At 42.6% G+C, this 24,075-nt stretch overlaps 2 protein-coding genes across 7 annotated transcripts in view; one reads left to right on the top strand and one right to left on the bottom strand.

Annotated features, from left to right (window-relative positions):
- The first annotated feature begins 2,314 nt into the window (after window positions 1-2,314).
- fam131c (family with sequence similarity 131 member C) lies at window positions 2,315-20,661 on the top strand. 3 transcript variants are annotated; one of them, XM_026155314.2, is made up of 7 exons: window positions 2,315-2,642; window positions 3,560-3,807; window positions 5,305-5,366; window positions 6,984-7,068; window positions 17,408-17,653; window positions 17,945-18,034; window positions 20,054-20,661. In XM_026155314.2, exons 2-7 carry the CDS (start codon window positions 3,777-3,779, stop codon window positions 20,323-20,325), a joined length of 786 nt encoding a protein of 261 aa, XP_026011099.1. In that variant the 5' UTR covers window positions 2,315-2,642; window positions 3,560-3,776; the 3' UTR covers window positions 20,326-20,661. The 3 variants fall into 3 exon arrangements, with proteins under 3 accessions (XP_026011099.1, XP_026011095.1, XP_026011094.1); XM_026155310.2 differs by having other exon boundaries at window positions 2,318-2,642; window positions 3,568-3,807; window positions 20,051-20,661; XM_026155309.2 differs by having other exon boundaries at window positions 2,318-2,642; window positions 20,051-20,661.
- A 2,454-nt stretch (window positions 20,662-23,115) lies between these two features.
- clcnk (chloride channel K) overlaps window positions 23,116-24,075 on the bottom strand; it is a 28,358-nt gene continuing 27,398 nt past the window's right edge. For all 4 annotated transcript variants that reach the window (XM_080295308.1, XM_026154235.2, XM_026154236.2 and 1 more), the window contains one exon: window positions 23,116-23,878. In XM_080295308.1, coding sequence (XP_080151434.1) covers window positions 23,840-23,878 — 39 coding nt within the window. In that variant the 3' untranslated portion in view covers window positions 23,116-23,839. The remainder of the gene's footprint in view (window positions 23,879-24,075) is intronic.

Below are 24,075 nucleotides of genomic sequence, written 5' to 3'. Positions count from 1 at the left end.
AAACTTTTTTTTAGATACCAGACTGAATTTTAACATCATAATTTGCACAAAGTAAGACATAACTATAATAATGGGTATATTTTGCTTTAAGCTAACATTAACTTTAGTACAGATTTTCATCTTTCACTTGCTTTAATGTTTCTCCATTTTATTTATGTCTATTGTGCTCGCCAAAGAAGTCTTTGTCAAAGATTGTCAGGCCTGATGTTATTGTTGGCTGCACATTTAAACCTCATTGAGGTCACATGTTTGCTTCTCGTTCTTCTTGAAATGCTGAATTTTCTCTGGGCTCCCACTGACTCTCACTGAAGGACTGCTGTAATATTCAAAAGTGGATCTAAAAAACAGAAAAAGCATGGCGGGTGGACAGCTTTTTAAAGGATTAAAAAGTAATCGTCCAAGAAAGGCTTTTTAATTCATTCCCTTTTTTAATCCTTGGAAATTCCCACATTGACACAGACTGCAGCAAACAGAGGTTGAATTTCCCCAGAAGCCGAATGACTACTTGCTTTGCAATAAGAGCAACAAAGTAATCACACTTGTATTCAATCAAAACTTGGCTGCATGAAGTAAAAAAACAACTTTCATGTTGAGTACACTGTGCATCATCTGAATCATCCAGTACTGAAAGGCATCCAACTTTCTCTCTGCCGCGAGGGATGACAGAAATGACTGTTGCTGAATGATTGTGGCTTCCCACTGAGGAGAATCGCATACGCGTATGTGGATGTTGGACATTCCTCCTTCTCTTTCTGCTCTCTCCTCGACTACTAAGCAAAAACCCACATTCCCCTCAAAGCCTACTCGAGATTGGTTTCGTTTGATGGACAGAGATTCAGTCACACCAAAGGACCATAAAGAGGCCGGTTTTATTGGCGCTGTCTAACAACTGCACACGGTGACAAAAAAAGGTTTGCACAGCAGCCGGCACTGAGACGTGTTGAGGCGTGGTAAAGAGCTGATGTGAATATGTAACAGCAAAGGAACTGACTTTTCTTCAACATGCAAGGTGAGAAGTGGGATCTGACCCTTGGGGCTTTAGTGAACACTTCCACCTGCTGGTCTGAATTATTCATGAAACACTTCCCTAAGCTCTTCCTGTCTAACATCCAAGCTCTGGCTGCTTTAACCACTCACCTTGTTTGGTTTAACAATACATTTACAAACAACTGAAACACAAATGTCATGAAAGGTGGTAACACAGCCTTCCAAGTTTCTCATGCACTTTTGCCTTTTTGCCACAAGGTGTCAGGCTGCTCCTAACCTTGACCCCATTCCTTTCACCAAGCGTTTCATGATGGGATGGAAGGACATGGGGGAGTCTGGGACTACAGCAGAGATTATTAAGAATGTTCCAGAGCAGGTTCAGAATTATTTAAAGGAATAATAAGATTCCTTGAGCTTCTCAAAGGGTTTCTGGAGGGATTTCAGAGCCCCCAAAGTGTATTAAAAGGGTCAGTGAACATATTACAGCCCTCCTTGAGACTGGTCCTGTGGCCCTGAAAGAGGTTTGAGGGGCTCTGGAAGGGTTCCTGCAGCTGGAATAGGCTAAATTTGAAGTAGTGAGTTTTTCATTTTCTTAAGGTTTCTTTTAGGGGGAGCTGAATGGATCAGTGAGGGGTCTCTTTTTCTTGAAGGTGTGTGGTTTCTTCACTATGTTTAAGGAGGAATTTTCTTCACTGTGTTCACTGGTTGTTAGCAGAAGGTCTCAGAGGTCCTTAGATTTTTGGAGGAACATCTGTCATTTCTAGATGAGATGTTAGGGTTCATTAAGTTCTCCTGAAGCACAATTTTCTGGAAAAACGTCAGTGAAGGTCAACAGTTTTCATCAGGGTTTCATTTAATGAAAGCAACTCATTGATTATATTATTCTGTAAAGCTACTCATCAGCTCATACTTATCTCTGTGTCAAATTAGCCAGAAAGAACTTCTCTTTTCCAAACATCGAGTTTCACCCCATCTTCTTTCTCCAATGTGCAATTTCAAGGCTCACTTATATTTTCAGTTAGTTATTTATTGTATGGTTGAGAGGTAGGGTCTCTGGGAATGTATATGAAGGAATACCCTGTGGAGTTTCGGCTTAGTGGAAATCTGCCCTTGGGGAAAATACAAAGAGCACTGTTTCTTTTAAAGGGAACGTAAACGCAGCACGATTTTCTTGAATGTTTGAGGTCAGCGTCTGCTGTTTCTCTAACTTTATCAGCGCAGTCCTCCCATGTTCATCAGATAATGTTTCTTTGCATCCTTTCCCCGTCCAATTACAGCAAAACGCTTCAAAAGTACGGAGCAACGTGGTTGCCACGGCAACAGGATTTTCCCCACGTTGCCGCGGGTGATGTCAGCAAAGCCCCGGTTACTACTGTGCCAGCAGGCACCGGGCTCTGAGACCAACTTGCGAAACACACAAGGACAAGAAGAGTCGAGAAAGAAAGAAAAAAATCGTTCCAGGTGAAATGAGCCACTGTGTTTAAATGCTGTGTTTAAGCAAGGGCAAGAAAATCTGAACATTCAGCTCAGGCTGGCAAGTTCAGAGAGAAGATCGTCTCAAAGGCATCTCAATAACGCCACAAAAATGCGTTTAAAGGAAGATTTGGCTTCAATATCATCCATAAAAGTTTCATATCCCCGGAGAAATTAACCAGGTGAGACAGAATTTGCAAAGGAAAACATATAAATTATATATCTATATATAAAGATATATATAGATATATAATTTATGTGCAGTGTGCGCTGTTGGTCTGCTGTCCTTCTGTGAACTGATGCGCTTTCCCCCTCGTCCCTCGTATAAGGTCCAACTATTTCTTTGTCATCTGTCAGGGTTCTCTCCTCTGAACTTGTGTGAGTGCTTCTGATGTGTGTTTGGTGTCTTCTTGTTTTTGTGTTGCTTTGTTTGTTTTTCTTCAGTCGTTTTCCTTCTTTTCGTTTTTAAGACCACCCTGTACGTGTTTTCCTCCCCGTTTTGCATTCGGAAAAGTCGGGCTGGTTGCTTCTTTAGTGCTGTTGTCTTAAATACGATGTCATATGCACATAATGTAATAAGAGATTGTCTGCCCTTCGTGGTCAAAAGATAGAAATGGAAATGACTGCGTAAAAATGAGTGAGATCCACCAGAATCTGCACTTAAACATTTTGCACTTTCTGCATGAAACATAGTATCTATCTATCTATCTATCTATCTATCTATCTATCTATCTATCTATCTATCTATCTATCTATCTATCTATCTATCTATCTATCTATCTATCTATCTATCTATCTATCTATCTATCTATCTATCTATCTATCTATTATTTGTCCCACAACATACTTACATACCTCCATCAATAAGCCCTCTTGTCACAGTGTGAAGTCAAATATATACAGTAGCATGAAGACTGGGAGGGGAATAGAAGAAAGAGTGGGGAGGGGATTCAAATCGTCACCAAACAGACATTCATGCTTTCTCCCCCCTTTTCCTCTCTCTCTGTCTCTTTTTCTTTGTGTCCCCCCTCCCCACACTTCGTGTCTGTTGCTCTCTCTCTCTCTCTCTCTCTCACCTCCCTTCTCCTGTATGGAGCAGTGCCTCAGCCTACAGCTCACCAGGCATTCACTCTTACTTACCCCCCAACTCACACACACACCACCACCACAGTTTCTCACTTCCCTCTGCTCCTCTGCTTACTGATACTTCTGCTTCCACTGCTGCCTTCCTCGCTCCCTTCCCTCTTCTCTGTAGCTCGCTCCTCATCCTCAATCCACCATGGTGAACAGATAACCGCCCCTGCCGTCCCGAGACCATGGGTGCCTGCCTCTGCAAAGGTCACAAAGGTCAGTGCCCGACTCCACCTGCTTGCTCTTCCTCATCTGTGTGTATGTCTGAGGGTTTAATCAGCCTTGAAGATAATGTGACAGCATTCACAGGCTGTTTCAGAAAGTTGCATTATGCCTTTCAGGAATAACTATGCACGTGAGGACATGGAAAATCATGGAAAATGTTTGATTTCTGATTTTGGCAGATATTCCTGAAGTTCTAACAGCAGAAAGACCACCTGAATCACATTTTGAGGCATGTTTACAATGCACTCCATCATACGAATCCAGAAACTTATTTTAAGCTGATGTCTTATCTATCCTCGAGCGAATCTGTTGAGGCTGCTTTAGAATAAAGACTCTGGGAGAAGAGGCTGATGACGAGGCTTGTGTGGATCAGTGAAGGACAATTGTAGCTGTAGGATGTCAGAGCTTCGTCAGAAGCCGATTCCAAGTTGTCGTGACTTGAAGATGTGACTTGGGTTGCAATTTATTTTCTCTCCTACTGTGTTTGCTCACTGTCTCTGCTTCTGGGGGAAATAAGTTAGTGTTCCAACGCTGCCTAGATGAAATAACAATACCTCAGCTGAATGCAGGGCCTCTTCCAGGGAGAACATAGGTAGTAATTTATGCTGTCAAAAATAAAGGTTCACTAGCATCGAAGACAGATGTGAGGTGTCTGTGATACCTCAGAACAGCAGTCTACTTAATATTTTCCCTTTATATTTTACATGACAAAATATTAACATCATACTGCAGTCTTATATATTATTTTCAGCTGGAGCGCCGAGTGCTGTTTGAAAATATTTTGTGAGACAAAGGTGACAGAGTGAGCAGCGCTTTCAAGCTGGGAGGAAAGAGAGAAGGCAGCTGTGAGGATCCAGACAAACAGATAAGAGAGCAGTGGAGGTGTGTGTTGTGTGTACGTGCACAGGTATGTGTGTATGGGAGTGAATCAGTGTGGGATTTAACCCCACAAGGACAGTGTATTGGATCAGGAATCGCAATGGGGTTTCTTGACCTGCTGATAGGATCCGATGAGGCCAGAGAGCAGATACAGCCCTGTGCACCAGTGTGTGTGTGCATGTGTAAAAGTGTGCTGGCAAGTAAATGGAAGGGCATCACTAGTCACCTCTTGCTGTAGCGTTTCCATAGCAATACCCAATTGTATTGAAGGCACCTCCCGTGGGAAAACCCCTAATGTGTGAGCGTGTGTGTGCGTCTGACATTTCTAATAATGTTAATTCGCCATCGCACGGGCCTGCACTTCATTTCCTCCTGTCATTCATACGAACCTCATCACCATCAATTAGAAAGCAAACAGTGTGAGCTGGGGCCGAGCTAAATATGCAGAGAGGCTTTGGTTAAATGACTCTAACAGGATTCAGTCGTCTCCATCTCATCATTTATATATGAGGCTCACTTGACCCCTGGAAGCACATCGACACACACAAAGGAAGCTTAGACATGTACGCTCCAAGTGTAACACCAGGGTTTGTCTGTCACTCCCTACAGAGATCAGCATTCCTGTATCAACACTGCACCACCCCGAGGAGGGTCAGTCATCCCCTGCCAAGGTAAGTGGAAGCCCCCCACCCCACCATCAACTTGTCAATACGCCCTTTTAGATTTTTAATGGTAGCTTTAATGGCTGTCATTACTAGCTAAAACCTTTTTAAAACCAACAACACAGATCATAGTTTAGCTAATTATGTCCCTATGATATCATCATTAGCTGGACCAGCTCAATTTATGATGACATCTAATATGCTGGCAGCTCTTTCTATACCCGTTACACAAATGTTACAACATTTACAAATTCTCAATTATTATAAAACATTTGTCCTGCTGTCTCTCCATTTTTGTAACCCTTTAATATTTTTATGTATGTTTTAAGGAATAATCTTCGCGTTAGCGATGTCACAGTTAGCATTTTGTAAAAAATGTATAAAACAACACATGTATTAAAACCTTCAAGTGAAATTGAGTTTAAAGGAATCTATATTAACTTTTTAATTACTGTTATGGAAATCTGAAATAAATCAATTTACAAGCAAACATGTTGGTTTTGTGAGGTTTTGATTTGCCTCTACAAAGGGAACAACAGTGGCGTATTTCTCAAAAACCACGAGTTACAGCTCATACACTGAAACACTGCAACTACAGTAACTTACCCTAAACTTTTATTTCACGTGTTAAAAGTGTTGTTGAAAGCCTACCCAGTCAAACTGGTCAAATATTCAGTCATGGTAATTCCTCGATTTCTAATTTCTTCTACAATGGTAAAACAAAATGCGTGCTGCTCCAGGCAGGTTATTTTCTGAGGATAAATGACTGCTATTGTCTATCAAGGTGAAAACTGGGGACCCTGATTTGAAGAGACGAAGATTTCACTTGCTTTTGTAAAACAAAAGAGCATCTACATTTGGATGTAATGGGGAAAAATAGATTGGACCTCCAGCAGTAACATTAAGCTATCAACTCGCGTAGATTGTACAAAACTGAAATTGAACACATCCCAAAAACATGCAGCCTGTCTGTACCAAAGGAAAAAAAATCATATTGTAGAAAACTGAAATATTTTTTTCGAATGCTGACAAACGATAGGAAATCAGTAAATCGCCTTTCTGTGATGCACAAAATGTGAATGCCATTTATTGTTATACATGAAAAACCGTAATATCTGTACAAGTGGATTTGAACTGGTTTCCAGCAGTCTGGAGTGGAACCTTTATCTATGCTCTAATGTGAACAGTTTACACCATCAGCTTACTCTCAGTTCAAAAATACTAAAACCGAGAGAACACTGTTTGAAAAGTACCTCCCAAGTCTGTATTGATTGCAGCTTCTTGGGTGTAAACAGCAGACACGCTTATAATACCTTTTGTCTGCAACTTATTCAGGCTGAGTGTGATTACTGAGGGACTGTTATTGTCATTATCACCATTTTGCCAGGAAGAAAAAAAGTGGGAATAGTGTGGGTTGAGGCTCAACGTGACTGGATGCGGTTGCTAGAAGAGGGTGTATGCAAATGTTCTGTTGCATGCATATGTTTGCATCTACTGTTTTTTTGCAGTTCCCTGCCCCTGAATTAGGTCAGATGTCATAAATGTATTGATGGCAACCTAAAAGGAAGCTCAGTCCTGAGAAGTAATGAATATAAATCCCTTTTTTTATGCTATTATACTGTGCAGGATGACCAGAACCCCTCCAATGGCAGCGTATCAGATAAAACCAGTCGCTATGACATTGCAGAGCTGGCCACATCCTCTTTACTGGGTGAGAGACACACACACACACACACACACACACACACACACACACACACACACACACACACACACACACACACACACACACACACACACACACACGTGTTTAGTTCATGCTGTGTTTAATTCCTGCGTGCTTCATCACGAGTCACTGTGCTTGTAACTACGGGAGATTAAAATGTCATTTCCGTCTTTCCTTACTCCCTCACACACAGTAATGCCAAGCAGCACACATATTTCCTTCATCCATGTGTATTTTTTCCTTCTCCACCTTTAACTCTGGCTTCCTGCTCCTCGTCTTCTTCCTCCTTTCCCCATCCTGTGTCTGTCTGCCTCATCTTGACTGCTTCCCCCGCTCAGTGGGGGGTTCATTATCTCGGTTAATGTGTTATGCCTTGCTGAACTTTTCCGAGTGAACGCTTCTTTATTACAGTGACAGAATAATTACGGAGGCCATGAAAAACCTCATGAATGCAATAGACAAATACAGACATTCAGGAAGACGGCTGAGATGCTGGCACCTGCTTTGAGAGGCTCCGTGATATAAAAAAAAAGAATCAAAAGGCTTTTTAACATTTACTCAATCTTAATCAGTCTTCAGTCATCACTTAAATTGGCACTGTAAGTTCTGTGGACGTGGAGCTGACATCCTAACTGCTTAAATGAGATCACACTGTGCTAACGCAAATATTATTGTAACACTGTAATTGCATTTTGAATAATATTGAGCAGCCGTTGCTGCTTTTATTCTCCTTGTATGATGCTGTTTGATGAATGCGTCAGGCTGACGTGATTGTATTAAGAGCCAATGGTGCTAAAGCGCTGTTAGTAACTCTGGGAAGCTAAAGTCTTCATCAGATTGCAAAGCTGCAATAATATTGGACTGAAAAGGAAATGATGTTTTGTTATTCTTAGAAACCCCGTGTTACTAAACATGCAGTGTTTTTCTACACGTATGTTTACGCTGGTCTTTAAAATGAAATAGGCTTCGCACTATCAGAGTATGAAGGTGCTCAGTGAATTTAGTGTCATTTGAAAGGTAGTCATAATCACAACTAAACTTCAGTTTATATAATGCTGCTGATTCTTTCATCGTGGTATACAGCAGTTCTGCAGGCTATAACAGTAAATGCTGCTGCCACCTCCTAGCAGAAGCTCTTGCTTGACTGCTGTGGCTGGGTAAAGTCAATTGTAAACACCAATCTGCTTGTCCTGTCATTACTTTAGATTTAATTAAAACCATAAAACTAGAAGCATATTCTTGCTAGCTTTGTGCAGTCACAGTTCATTAATGATACTGTAAAGGCCCGATCTCCTTTATCTGGACGTCTGTACAGCTAAAAGGATCTGCTCAGCAGATCTAGTGGGAGTGTGCAAAGTTAAAATAAAAAAAGATCAGAGAAGTAAGGAGGCACAATCCATGACAATGACTTAAAATCAGCGGGAAAAATGGGGCCGATAAAAGGAAATCAATATGGTTGATCTGTTAAGACCCAAACATTTTAGCCCAGCTGCAGACTGAGCAACAACTCACTGACAGGTGAATAAAGACTGTTACAACAGTCAAGTCACGAAATGAAGGCATGAATAGCCTTTTTCAAAGTCTGTCGAGCAGAGAAATAGCCTCACCTTTTAAGTACCCAGAAGCTAAAAGAGCCTAGCTTTAACAACAGCATTTATCTATTTATCAAAAGGAAAAGAGCTGCCGCCGGTCATTCTCAGGTTCTTCACAGAGGTTTTGTTTGTTTGTTTTTTAAATAGATTTTTAAAGGTCTGAGTCCAGTGGGTGTCAGGTGCTCCAAAAAATCACTTCTGTTCATTTAAAGTAAGAAAAGTTAATGCAATCCATGTTTTGACACAGACCAGACAGTCTAGTAGGGTCTTCAGAAGAGCCACGGTTTTGCATTTTAAGCAGATAATTCTGTGAATTATCTGCATAAGAGTAAAATGAAATATCATGTTTGTTTGTTTTTGGATTAAACTCAAGCAGAGCATATACAATGAAAACAGAAAGTGGACCAAAAATGGATCCCTGAGGGACCCCACCTTAAAAGTGAAGCTGGTGAGGATGGCGCATCCCCCACCCTAACTAGAACAATTCTGTCAGCTGAATAAGATTTTTAATAATTACAGAGCAATACTTTTATTTCTGACAGTGCTCAAACTGAGCAGTTAGAATATCATGCATATTGTAGATAAGGGTACTAATCTCTAAAAGGTCATTTAAAATTTTAAGAAATGCACAGACTAAAATACTTCTGTAACTCAGCTTCAATCTAATAGGAAGCTTTTAGCTTTTCGGTCTGAAGCTGATAACAGCTTTCTCCAGCACTTTAGTCAAAGTGAACTCATTAAATCACATCTCAAAAGAAGCAGCCCATTAGCAGACATTTTAGTCTTTCTGTGTGCAATTTGAAGAACATACAAAAATTTTGAACATGCCATTTCTTTTTAATAAATATTACATTTAGTAATGGCTGTCTCTACTTACAGCAATGAAAACAAGGCAAACTGCTCTGAAGGCTATTTTAGACCAGATCAGTGCAAGTGAAAATAAATGGGACAAATTTGCATGCCATCAAACCAACTCTTCTAAATGAGAAAAAGTAAACAAAGAGCACATTTGCCTACAGTTATAGATCAAAATTAATGCCCTAGGTTTTCTTGATTTCAGTTAACAAGTTTAACAAATTAAAAACTTATGAAGACTCTAGTTTAAGTTCAGTTAATGCAGATTTTTAACACAGCACTTCAACTTCGTGTTTTAAAATCTCTATTACAGTGGCTACATAAAATGTAATTGTTCATCTTGAAGCGAGCTGAATGTTCCCGGCAGTTTATTTAATACAAAGTTACAGCTTAATATACAGAATTGATGGTGGCTTTGAAGGAACATTCAGGAGCTCCCCTAAATATTGCACTTAATTTGCTGCTCCTTCCTCAGTGGCCCACCCTGGCAAGACTGTGCTATATTGGTAATAATGTAGTAAGGCTGCAGAAAAGGTAATGCTAACCCATGAACAGTGCATAGAGACATGGAGACAACATAGAGACAGGCAACAGGTCACACTCCTACATGAAATAAAACTGGAAGTTCTGTTGTTGGTGTGCCACCCCAATATTTTTAGTGGCCCCCATATGGCCATGGTATGAAAAAAGTCTGGAGGCGCCCCTGCTTGTCAGGATAGATAAGTGTGAACATGGACGTCTGTCCATTCACAGTGGCCAAATTTACATCCCTTAAGACTATAACCATGGTAAATACACAGAGCACCCCTTTGCCTGTATTTAGAGCCTTACAGAGCTGTTAGCAGGTTCATTTAATGGTAACAATGAATACTTAAATACAATGCAAAACCCACACTACAGCTCCAGATTTTAAAACCACAGTTTATTCATCTGTCTGTGTTTGCTCATAAACAAAGCACACCAGGAAGTCGTGCTTCACACAACGCAGTATATGTTTTTTGTTTTTATTTGATAAAATCACTTACTCCAGACTTATTGGTTGTTTAAGTAGTACCACTATCTTGATTGCATTAAATGAGACATTGAATCATTTATTACAGTCCCCAAGGAATTTCAGATTATTATTGATATGCTTGTTGCCTCTGACATGCTGAACATGGCTAAATGTTTCATTTATCATCTCATTTCCTGTCTTATTTTAGCAGTGACTCATTTTTAACAGCAAAGTGACTCTTACATATTTTCTGTCAGTTTCATTTTTATGACTGCTTGCTTTGTTTCCACAATCACCTCTACTGAAGCTGCCCTTGTTGTGCAATAATATATGTGTTTAAGGACAATTTATAGAGTTAAAAAAAAAACTCAAGCAAAAAAGCATTGGTTGAAAATGTTGGTTTGCATGAACCATTCAATATTTTAAAAGGAATGCCAGCTCTACACCAATTTAAAGCTTGTGTATGTGTGTATCAAATGACTTTGAATGTGGGATCAAAAACAGAGCAAAAAGCATAGTTAGCAAACGGATTTGAGCAGCCATTCGGCTACGGTAAATGATAAAGGGGAGACATTAGTGGAGAAAATAGCTGGCGACAAGCAAACCAGTCGTGGAAATGGCTGAAAGCAGACTCTTAAAAGCTATGTGGGGTTTTTTAAATCATAAAAGCATCCCGGTCCTATCCTTTGTTAGGTAGGTACTTTCAGCTGCCCCCTTATTTCCCATGAGGTCACCACAGCAGATGGATTGGTATATTTGATTTGACACATATTACACCAGATGCCCTTCCTCACACAACCCTGCCATTTATCCAGACTTGGAACTTAGGACACTAGGAACACATTAACTTGTGACCCCCTAAGGGTCGACATGCGGGTTCTCAAACAAGGGATGTTTTGCATATTAGACCTATGTGTTAACTACTGCAACATGGAGCCACTGGACCGTAGCCTTTAGTTCGTGTACCACAGACCTCTTAACAATCTGGGTTTGTTTTGACTTTGAAATAGCTCACACAGTCACTATATTCAAATCCAGTAATGGCATAATTCCTCTGAAGTTGTGAAGATAAATCTAATACATCAAATGTGTCTCTAAGGGTCTCCTTTGAATTCAGTCCTTGAACTCTTATTTGATTGATCTGATTGGCTGATCTTACGTAGAAGCAACCAAGCAAATGTAAAACTTGACATGCTAATCCTCTCTTAGCTATGTGCTTAGCTATCAAACTGTTTCAACTACCCAGCTCATATATCAGCTTGTTTGTTTGTTTCATTTACGATGAGCTTCTCCTTTTAGCTGTTCCCTTCTTTCTACAGCAGTTCATCTCAGCCTATCCCTAGGATCCACCTCTCTCACATTAATATCCTCCTTCTCTACATCCATGAATCTTCTCTGTGGTATTCCTCTTTTCCTCCTGTCTGGAAGCTCCATATCCAATATCCTCTGTCCAGCATATCCACCATCCATCCTCTGTACCTCTGAGCCTGCTAGCCCTTCACCTCAGCTACGTTTTTGGTCTCTACCAGGTCTTGAGGGAATTTTTTTTCTCTTTAATTGCCGACTGCCTAGCTAAAGGCTAATCACCATTTAACCAAGCCTCTGCATGCCCTCCTTCAGTACATCAGTACATCCACGACTGGTCTCTGTCTGCATTTAAAAACTATAAATCAACTGATTCAGTTCTTATATATCCCAGTTCACTCCGTTAGCATAAATGTCAATCATACAGTATAACCTTATTGTTCTTACAGCTTTACAGAATGGCATAAAATAATGAGAAAAAATCATTTCCTGTTTAAAGAAATATAAATGAATTTTTTGTGTCTGCTGTTATTGTCAGGATCCATATGGCTCCAGTAATCCTAACAGGCAAGCTGGGTATAGGGTGAGATGCTAAACTAAAGGCAAAGAAGGACAATATCACTGTCTTTTGTGCTCCACTCACAACTGCTTAATAGGCTCATTGCTTTCAACGCCCAGCAATAATTGAGGCTGACTCAGACAAGCATATGTTTCAGAAGTTTTCAAAAAGACTTCTGTGATAAGGAGAATTATCTGAAACAATAAAAGCGAGGATGACAAAAATAACATCTTGAAAAAGCCCTTTCAGTTAACTGTGCGAACTCATGAAAATGTTTTACTTCTCTTCACACAGAGACAATGCAAATGTGACATTTCGTAGTTTTTTTTTGTCTTTTTTTTTTTTTCAGAAACATAATAACAGGCCTCTATAGAGGCATGCAGCAGCACAGTCAGTAGCTCCAAACAGCACACTGTGCATCAGCCTCCCATGGACCTGGCGGTCCCTTAAACACTGTTTCTTGTCTGCACTGTACCTACAGATTAACAGCGAAAATCATGCCTGGCTTACTTCTGCCCACTGCGTTCTGGGAACAAATAGGCTGAGCTATGTCAGCCTATTATGATTTAGTCCGTTTCATAACGCAGTGTTGACAGTTAGTGCAAAATACCCCGTTTGGAAAACAGATGGGATTTTATTGCTGTGTGCACATAACATAAATGGATGCAAATATAGCTTTTCCCACATCAACAGTCAGCCAGAAAAGAGCCGCAAAAAAGAGTCGTCACTGTGTGAACGCAGCATGAGACGGAAGTGGGTGTCACAGTGTACAACAAAACGCTGAGAAGTAGGTGTTGAGCTCAGAAGGGAAAGAAGAAAAAGTGATACCAATGTTTTTTTTTTCTCAGCTTGAACCCAGATGTCCAGCACATTCGGATCCCTTATCTTATTTACACCATTTCTCAATCCTCAAAGTCACCTTTTGATTTCTAATCCTTGGTTTTCCTCTAAGCTTCTGTAGTCTTAACATTTTATTTCTGCTTTTTCCATAAATTCATCTCTTTTTTTGACCTTTACCTTTTCAACCTTTCCTTTGTTTGTCCTTTGTCAATTTGACTTTAACTCGTCCTTTCCGAAGACCTTTCAACTTTTGTCTCCTTTGATTAAATTAAACGATGGATCCTTTGAGGTTTTGCCCGGTGATTCCGCAGTTTATGAATAACACATTAGCGTAGAGATACGGGAACACGGAGACTTGATATTGCTTGACAAGACTCCATTCAGGGCAATATTCAAAGACCCGAGGGAAATGCACCTGATTTGTGGGATCCTTCTGGTTAAGCTAACAATTATGTCTAACTACAAAGGAGTCCAAACAAACTGAAATGATCTAATAAAATGATCTAATAAAATGATAAATGTCACACAGTTTTTGTTTCAGTGGTTTTCTATCTAAGTGAGACTCATACAATATTGTTAAAGTGCTGAGAGTTATAAACAAGAACTGCCTGAGGCGTGCAATGCTCTCATTTCTGTTCTGTCCAGTTTCGTTTCTGTTAGGTGAGGCTGTGTGCAGACAGGAATAGGACCCAAGGTGCACACTCCGGAGACAGTCGTGAACTCAAAAAGGCTTTAATTAGGTACTCAAAAATATAACATAACTAAAAAAAAAAAAAACCTCAAAACAAACTTAAACTGGAGGAATGACAGAACACACAGCTAGGAAAACGGTAGATCGCGACACAGACACAGAGAAACACTGGGCTTAAATACACAGAGGGAGCAATCAAGGAATGGGTAACAGGAGGGAAACACAGCTGGGGCAAATCAGGCCTAACGAGACAAGGGGAAGCAAAACCAGACACATTAACATCAGACATGGACTTTCAAAGTAAAACAGGAAACACATAACACAGACTGAACAAAGACACAGACTTGCACGCACTGCAACAGAGGGAACAGAGACGTGGGACCAGGGCAGACACAGACACTGACTGGACATGGGGATATAGCCACTAAGGACACACAGAGACGCGAACTAGACAAGGGGATACAGCTGACAGGGGAGACAGAGCAGCTAGAGAAGACAGAGACATAAACTATAAGACAGAACTCAAAGAAACCAAAGACTAGAAAGTATAAATAATATAATAAACTCAAAACCCCTGGGTCAACGACCCAGGCATCCTAACAGTAACCCCCCCCCCCCCCCTTAAGGGCTGGCTTCCAGACAGCCCAAACCAAAGCATCAAAACAAAAAAAAACCAAAAAAAAAAAAACCAACCCAACCAGGGTGGGCGGCGGGGGAAACAGGATGGAGGGCTCGAAACAAACCAAACAAGGAGCCAGAAACAAAAAAAACAAAAACAAAAAAAAACCAAACAACGGAGCCTGGAAAGCAACAGAACAAAACACAGGAACAAAGTCCAAAACAACAGCACCAAGGCCCAGGCATAGTCCAAAAGCAAACAAACAAAAGAGCTCACGAAAGGCGCAGAGGCCCAGGCAATAGTCTCAAAAAAGTTCAGGGGGCCGGCCCGGAGGCTAACGGCACAACAGTCCAAACCCGGGCAGGTCAGGGGAGCGGACCGGAGGCTGATGGTCCAAGAGCCCAGAAAACAGGTCAGGAGGCCGGCCGGGCGGGAGGCACCGACGGCGACGTAGTTCAGGGGGCCGTCCATGACGGCAATGACGTTCAGTCATCGGCCGGACAGGACGAGCAGGACGTGCAGGCCGAGCAGGACGTGCAGGCCGGACAAGATGTGCAGGAACAGACAGCATGGAGACCTCAGGAGCGGACGAAGCTGAACACTCGGAGGCCGGACCAGGCGGAGCTGCAGACTCGGGGGCCGGACCAGGCGGAGCTGCAGACTCGGGGGCCGGACCAGGCGGAGCTGCAGACTCGGAGGCCGGACCAGGCGGTGGAGCCGGTGGTGGCTGAACGGCCTCGCCAGAACCATCAGCAGACACTGGGACGTGCTGGCTGGGTCCTCCCGGACCCCCAGCTGACAAGGCAAGAGGCTGAACGGGCCCCTCGGACCCTCCAGGGGAAACAGGTGGCTGAACGGGCCCCCCCCTCGGACCCTCCAGCGGGGACGGGTGGCTGAACGGGCCCCCCCCTCGGACCCTCCAGCGGGGACGGGTGGCTGAACGGGCCCCCCCCTCGGACCCTCCAGCGGGGACGGGAGGCTGAACGGGCCCCCCCCTCGGACCCTCCAGCGGGGACGGGAGGCTGAACGGGCCCCCCCTCGGACCCTCCAGCGGAGACGGGAGGCTGAACGGGCCCCTCGGATCCTCCAGCGGAGACAGGAGGCTGAACGGGCCCCTCGGACCCTCCAGCAGGAAGAGACGGCTGAAGCGGTTCCTCGGACCCTCCAGCAGAGAGACGGCTGAAGGGGCCACTCGGACCCTCCAGCAGGAAGAGACGGCTGAACGGGCCCCTCGGACCCTCCAGCGGAGACAGACGGCTGAAGCGGTTCCTCGGACCCTCCAGCGGAGACAGACGGCTGAAGCGGTTCCTCGGACCCTCCAGCGGAGACAGACGGCTGAGCAGCTAAGTGACCCCGTGGCTGAGCAGCTGATGCAAAAAATATAGCCCCAGAATAAATAGTCCCATGGCCCAAAGAAAAAGAAAAAGTGTCCCTTTTGCTCACCACAGCCGGTTGTTTTGACATCCCGGGGTCCAGCTGTGGGGTGACACGCCGGTGGTGCGGCCGCCGCTTCCTCCTCGGTGATGGCTCCAATGGGCCGGGCAACTCCAAGTCCGGCGGGCTGGGCAGCACATCTTTCTCCGAGTTGGGTAGGTGAGCGGTAGCAACAGGGGGATGCAGATCAAGCTCATTAAGGAAAAACTCCTGTATGAGTGGGTGAAGTGAGTCCAAAAGCCAGGGGAGACCAGAAACCAGTCGCTGTAGCCGGTTCGCTACAGCACGCTGAAATTCCTCCCCAGAATGATTCAGCCACAGGTCACATAATTTATCCACTGAATAAATTATATCCTCCCTGAGCTCTTCAGACGGGGCGAGTGCTGCTGGGTCCATGTACTGGTCGCGATCTTCTGTTAGGTGAGGCTGTGTGCAGACAGGAATAGGACCCAAGGTGCAGACTCCGGAGACAGTCGTGAACTCAAAAAGGCTTTAATTAGGTACTCAAAAATATAACATAACTTAAAAAAAAAACCTCAAAACAAACTTAAACTAGAGGAATGACAGAACACACAGCTAGGAAAACAGTAGATCACGACACGGACACAGAGAAACACTGGGCTTAAATACACAGAGGGAGCAATCAAGGAATGGGTAACAGGAGGGAAACACAGCTGGGGCAAATCAGGCCTAACGAGACAAGGGGACGCAAAACCAGACACATTAACATCAGACATGGACTTTCAAAGTAAAACAGGAAACACATAACACAGACTGAACAAAGACACAGACTCGCACGCACTGCAACAGAGGGAACAGAGACGTGGGACCAGGGCAGACACAGACACTGACTGGACATGGGGATATAGCCACTAAGGACACACAGAGACGCGAACTAGACAAGGGGATACAGCTGACAGGGGAGACAGAGCAGCTAGAGAAGACAGAGACATAAACTATAAGACAGAACTCAAAGAAACCAAAGACTAGAAAGTATAAATAATATAATAAACTCAAAACCCCTGGGTCAACGACCCAGGCATCCTAACAGTTTCAGTGGCTCACTACATAAGAAGGCAGCAGTAGAAGTTCTTCTTTTCATGGTTCATGTTATGCAAATCAAGAATAAATGCTCACCCTCAAGCCTGAATTATGCAAAGCTGTAGAATTTCACGTCAAACAACAACCATCTCATTATAGTTCACCTTTCTCTTGCCCTCTATTAGATTTCACATGCTTCGTTTCTCGCTGTTTTCATCTCTTTCCTACTCTACATCATTTTCATGGAGCTATTTCATCTTTACATTGCCTTCCCCTCAATTACTTTCTCTTATTCCTTCGTTACCACACTTACTGCATGCTCCATCTTTTCACCCCGGACAACCAAAATCTAATCTTGAGCTTCATCCCTTCTTGTCCTCCTTCCATTATTTAGGTCTGGTGGCCACAATAAAGGAACACATCACCAAGCCGACGGCAATGGCCCAGGGGCGAGTTGCGCACCTGATTGAATGGAAGGGTTGGGGTGGATGCGGTGAAGCCAGGGGAGGCGGAGGTGGATGGAGCGGGGCCTGGGGTAGAGGAGGCGGCGCCTGGGGGGGCATGGAGGCCGAGCTGCAGGAAGACGAACAGCTTTATTCCCAAATGACGGACGAGTTCAAAGAAGCTCGCTTCGCTGCAGGTGAGGCAGACGGATGAGTTTCATAGGAGGAAAAACAAGATGTTTTCTGTGGAGATAAAACGATGCTGTGATCCCTCCCAACATTGTTTTTGTGTGATTGGTTTGTGCCGAGGGAGCATCTACAAAAATCAATAACCTTTAGAACGTCTGATGACGGTGACTCAAACCTCGGGCACTTATTGAATTTCCCTCTTTTCTTTTTTTTTTGTCTTGTGGTGCTTTAAGAAAAACAACTGATCGACTTCTGAGAAGCGCAGCACGAAATGTGTTTGTTTGGCTTGTGTCTCGCAGGTGTTGCGGAGCAGTTTGCCCTGGCTGAGGCAGCCATGAACGTGTGGTCCATGAGCGACAACACAGAGCAGCCGTCCACCAGCTTACAAGGTTGGTGTCTCCTTTATCGGCATTTCATTTTTGTTTTTCATGCTGCGAACGTGGCCGATCCATTGTGTCTGAATACAAATGAACCAAATGCATTCATTTCTTTTATAATGGTCTCCGTCTGGGTTTGATTAATTATTATCCCAAAGTCATAATTTTACCTTCAAGTCGTTGCTTTAATGTTGACAATGGATTTTATTTGCAGACAGACATAAAAGATAAAAGAATGAATTTGTCTTTCACAACATACCTGATTTATAGCTGCATAGTGATGTAAGCTGCTCTGTTGTCTTCTTTATTTTGTTACTGCTGCTTTGGCATGGAGATTAATCTGTCCTCTATTAAATAAGAGCCATGAAAGAATCCAACTGACTGACATTTACTTTACTTGACATCAAACGTCATCAGTGTGTCAGGATTTATTTTGTCTAGTAGTGGTAGAGATCTCAGAGGAACTGTTTATGCATGGTATTGGTTTTGTTGATATCTCACGTGTTGTTGTTCAGCCGAGGTTGTATTTATGTAGTTTGGATTATTTTTTGTGATGTTCTTACACATAAAACCTTAGAACAAAAAGAGGACGTGCTTTCTGTTTAGCATGACTCTTTGTCTTTTTTCTGTTAGCTGTTTTGTAAGGAAATAAAAAAAAAACTTACTGCCTAAAATTCCAACTTAAAGGAAACTTCACCAACTGAATCGTCTCCTAATTGTCACAGTATGGAGTCATGCTTTGTTCCAGTTAGTTTCTGGTTACATTTTGGTGATTTCTAGGTCTTAGGTTTCAAAGATTCAAGATTCAAAGTGTTTATTGTCATGTGTACAGAAGAAAGAGCATTTCTCTGTGCAATGAAATTCTTCCTTTGCTGTCCATACACAAATGCCAAATTAGGTAGGGTCGAAGGAACGAGATAAATAAGGATAAGAATAAGACAAGGTATTAAGATAAATAAGGTTAAAAAAATAGTGAAAGATAGATCAGTACAAAATAAGTAATTGAAGACAAGTGAGGTATGGAGTTGTTAATGTAAAAGGATGTACAAAGGAGCTTAATGTGAACGATGAACTTAGGGTGCGAATTGTTCTGATGTGCAAATTGCGGTTGAGGTAGTTTAGCTGTTCAGGAGTCTGACAGCAGTGGGGAAGAAGGAGTTGTTGAGTCGAGGTGTTCTGGATTTCACACTTCTAAACAGTCCGTGCGAACAGTCCGTGTTGAGGGGTGTGTGGGGTCTCTAAGGATGGAGGCAGCTCTCCTCTGGACTCTGTGATGGTAGATGCTCTGCAGAGAGGGCAGCGGGGTCCTGGTGATCTTCTCTGCAGTTCTTGGCCGACATCTCAAATTTCCTCAGCCTTTCCTTAGGTTTGTTCCCGTGCCTCTCACGTTTAGAGTGTAATGATTCAGTGTAGGTTTGGTTCTGTCTTCATGTTCATTCATCTGTTTCCCGGTCACATCTTTTGCTCCCTCTCTTCCTTATGTTCCGTTAATCTGCGTCTCAGTGTGAGTCTCTGGTTTCCTGTTTTATGGTGATAGTTCTGTGTGAGTGTATTTTGTTTTGCTTCCTCCCTGACTCGTCATGTCTGATTAGGTTCAGCTGTGTCTTCCTTCTGTTGTGTATTCTCTGGTTACCCTTTGTGTATATAGTGTGTGTCTTCTGCTTTGTTCCCCGTCAGTTTGTCTGTTAACTTTCCCATATCTCCCCGTGTTCCAAGTTCCTCATGTCTCAGGTATTCATGTGTTCCTGGTGTTCCTGGTTTTCGTGTATTTGGTTTTCCCACTTTAGGATTTTGTGATTAGTTTCTCATTCATCTGGTTTTTCATGTCTGGTTCCTGTTCTGTTTTTCAGCTTCAATAAAAGTTATGTCTTTTGTTATAATCCAGTTCAATTTCCACATTCCATGTAAAGACCTTCTTAAACAATCACAGCAACCTGTGATGACTCACTTGTTTGTGAAATCCAGATACTTTTTTTCCTTTTGTTTTTACAAAGCTACCATCTGACTGATACTGATACCCCTCCACAGCAGCACAGAGCCACTACCTGTCTCAGTTCCTGCTTGATGGTGGAAGCGTTGGCGTCCCTCAGCATCTGTACAGCATTCACACCCAGGTGTATGGCAACAACACTGCAGTCAACCTGATCCCCCCTCCACCACCACCAATCAGCTCCGCTTCCCTGATGTCCAACGCCCAGGACAGAGATCATCCTATTCAGGACAGAAGCACTGTGATTGCAGAAGCCGCTGTCCGCCACGTAGACAGCAGCTCCTTATCCGAGGACGATGTTTTTTACAACTAGGCTGTAAAAAAAGAAGTCTTGATGGCAATCTCTAAAATGAGCCTCGGTGTAAGGAGTCTCAACCACCAGCATCGAGCGAGAGGAGAAGTAAAGGCAGACATTTAAGAGGCGACTCTGTAAATGGCTTTTCTGAAAAGGTTCAGAAGACTCCGGATAGTATTTTCTTGAGAGCTAAGGCATATAGTTTTGTGAATGTACATAGTTCAACTGTGACATTAAAAAAAACATTTTTTTATTCCATGTACATGAAGTAGTTATATAGAGCTGAACAGTCAAATGAAATATGCTGTAAATACCTTGTTATAAAGTATGTTTTAATATATGTGATGAACAAGGCTGTCTTGTTTGTGTCGTGGTCTCTTTTCTTCTAACAGGTGAACTGAAGGAAAAGGTTTCGCATATAAATTAAGGATTTCTCGTGTGAATAGAGAGGTGACGTAAGCACACATCCAATTATCCGAGTTTCAGCCGTGATTAGCCATAATTCACACTTTCCTGTCTGCGAGCTGAGAGCAGATGCAGGGAGCGGTGAGAGACGAGGAGAGCGTAGAAAAAACCGAGTGAGAAGAACACAGAATATACTGTGCAGCCGGTGTGTGTTTGAGAGGGAGAGAAGGGAGAGGAGAAAGGTGGTGTTGCTGTTTCCTGTCATGATGTTCTTTTAGCACAAGCTTACACAAAGTGAAGCTTTGCCGCGCGGCGTGCTGTGGCTATTCTGTTACCTCAGTGGCTGTGCACGGCTAGTGTGATCGCATCCATCAACAAAGTCTTTAAGGAGTTTATTTATTACTGCAGTGCAGCAGCATCTAAAGTTAAATGTGACGCAGCTGAATGAAAGGTCACAAGTGTATGTTAGCAAGAGAAAAGTAAACAGAGGCTGTTTTTCAAAAGAGGGCCTCGGTCTAACAGTAGGACAAGGATAAAAAAAATAAGTCCGAGATGGCAGCGTCCTGCAAAAGAAGAAGAGCGACTCCTCTGGGAGCTTATGTTTGACCACCAAACGTCTGCGACTGTGGCTGCTTTCGTTCATCGCAATCAGATTACCCATGTGCTAACTTGAAATGAATGGACAGCAAAATTGTTGGCTTGGGTTGATGATTTGGAATTGAATGCATGAGCAACTGAAAGGCTTCCAAGGGGGTTTTGGAAGTGGAGCCACTCAGACTCAGATCACAACAGAATTTAATGCACCAGTGGCCTGCAATTACCACTTGCGGCCACAGAGGCTCCTGAAAGCCAAAAAGTAATTTATTGCTTCAAAGAATTTCTTAAAGGATGACTCCAGTTTATTCATGTTTGCCGCTGGAGCTTGTTATTTTCTGCCCTTGTTCTCAACAATTACTTACATAGTTATTACACTGTCAGCATAACTGAAGAATGCCAGTGTCTTTTCCTTGTGGTAACTCTAGGAAGGATGTCCAAGTCACAAACTGTTACATTCAACACATAGCAGCTATAATTTTAAATTCAGGGGGCCTTCAGTGGGCAACAAGTTTATAAGATTCAGTCAAAATGTGTGAATAGGTTCGTGAAATTTAGGCACCTTACCTTGTTTGAATTTGGTGGATTTCCAGTTTCCTGTTTGTTGATCACTCCCTTGAAGTCTAGTTATGACCACCTCCACTGTGCACTCAACAATTTCTCCTCAGACCTCAAATTTGTGCAGAGGAAAAGTGAAGTTATGTTTCAAATTGACCTGAATTTCACACGGAGGTGGTGATGAGAGAGCAGAGCAATTTTCTGCAGTTTTAGTGGAAAAGTCACTGTTCACAAGCCCAAGGGCTTCGTGTTAGGCTGTCAGTGCAGAGTTGTAATATAACAGCCCAAAGAGGCTGAGGGAAAAAATTCAGCAGGAACGATCTGAACCTTGAGGTGTGGCAGCGTAATATATGGCACATATGCAATGAAAAGGTCTTTTGGTCACATGAGCATAGAGGTCTGGCTCACATAAGTACAGATGTTCAGAACAGGACTTCTACTGAAAGGTTTAAAAATAGCAGCCATGCTGAAAACAGCCCAGGGGCTTACAGGAAGACCTTGAACCAAATTTAAATCAGGACAAGCTTTTTGATTTTACAACCCCAAGTCTGAAACTTCTGAACTTTCAAAATTATCTCTCATAGATACAAGTCACAGGAGAAATCATAGGTCAGTGTACCAAAGTAGTGCTGTGTGATACTGAAATGTTGGTATCGATTACTAATACCAACACCAATATCACTACTTTGAACTTATAAATGCAGCTTATGAGTTGAAGCATCGATTTGCAAATTCTGAACACATTTTAACAAATTAACACAATAAAACACAGCTTTCAGCTTTTCATCAGAATCCAAAATGGTAAATGGTAAAAGGCCTGTATTTGTATAGTGGTTTACTTAGTCCCTAAGGACCCCAAAGCGCTTTACACGCTCAGTCATCCAGCCATTCACACATACGTGATGACAAGCTACATTGTAGCCACAGCCACCCTGGGGCGCACTGGCGAGGCTGCCGGACACTGGCGCCACCGGGCCCTCTGACCACCACCAGTAGGCAACGGGTGAAGTGTCTTGCCCAAGGACACAACGACCGAGACTGTCCAAGCCGGGGCTCGAACCGGCAACCTTCCGATTACAGGACGAACTGCCAACTCTTGAGCCAAGACTTTATTTATCCCCAAGGGGCAATTATGTATTTTGAAACTTTTTTTGGAGATCTGAAATGTAAATGTGCCCATCTGGAAAGCACTTTGGATTAGCTTCTGTTGTTTAAATGTGCTGTGGGCTGTAAATAAAACAGACGTGACTGTCAAAGGTTCAGACATTTTTCATAGTGCATGTTTCGTTTAACACAATTCATTGGGCTACACACTGAACTTGGAGGATAGAAACAAAGTATCTTATCATATATTGGATTGATCCGCCCAGTTCTTTACCAAAGATACACTACACTGATCCCTTAAAAAATGCCATAAGCAGAAAATAAAAACAAAAACATTTGGGTGTATTTTCAAGGAAGCCTCATCTTGCAAAAAGACACCCCCCCCCCTCCAACCCCCCTCCCCAAAGGGAAAAAAAAAACATGGCTGCCCCTGGGTTATTATTTAAGATGCATGGTCACATAACTTTCAGTTGCGCCCCACAGGACCTAATATATACTGAACAGAGACTGACTGTTATTACTTGTATACATTTTAAAACTGTTTTTCTTCTTATTAGCACTGGTTAATATTCTTTGTGCTTACAATTTTACTGTGAGACAAAGTGCAAAGCAGTAAATGAGACTGTGTGCTATCTGCTTAATGGACGAGATCCTTCTAATTACAAAAATAAAAATGAAAGATAATAGGCTCTGATAAATGTTTTTCACAGGAGTTTGCAGGTGATAACAGTATAGTTTGGTGTGCAAATATTGTTAGAGAAATTACATCATTATTAAACACGTTGAGCTAATCAGGCAGAGACGGATACATGTTTATTTAAAATACATTTTGATAGGATGTGCTGACGTGATGATGTCGCTGTGATGTCGCTCAGATTTCTTTGGCCAAGTCCTCTAATATCCTCTTCATCTGGAGGAGAAAAGGGAGAAGGAGGAAGAGATGGAGGTAAGGAACAAATGAGACTGCTTTGAATCCATAAGTAGCTATTTTCTCCCAGCGCCCTGCATAATTTTAACAAATCCATACAAGGACGTGGTCTCGTTTGCACAAAGTAAAGCTCATTTGAGGAACATGGGAATGTGACAAAAACGTGCATGTTGAAGGTA

This window comes from Astatotilapia calliptera, chromosome 20 (assembly GCF_964374335.1).
Source record: "Astatotilapia calliptera chromosome 20, fAstCal68.1, whole genome shotgun sequence".
In the NCBI taxonomy this organism is placed as follows: Eukaryota; Metazoa; Chordata; class Actinopteri; order Cichliformes; family Cichlidae; genus Astatotilapia; species Astatotilapia calliptera.
Note: the sequence above shows the minus strand (reverse complement) of the source record. Positions and strands in the feature narration are given on the sequence as shown.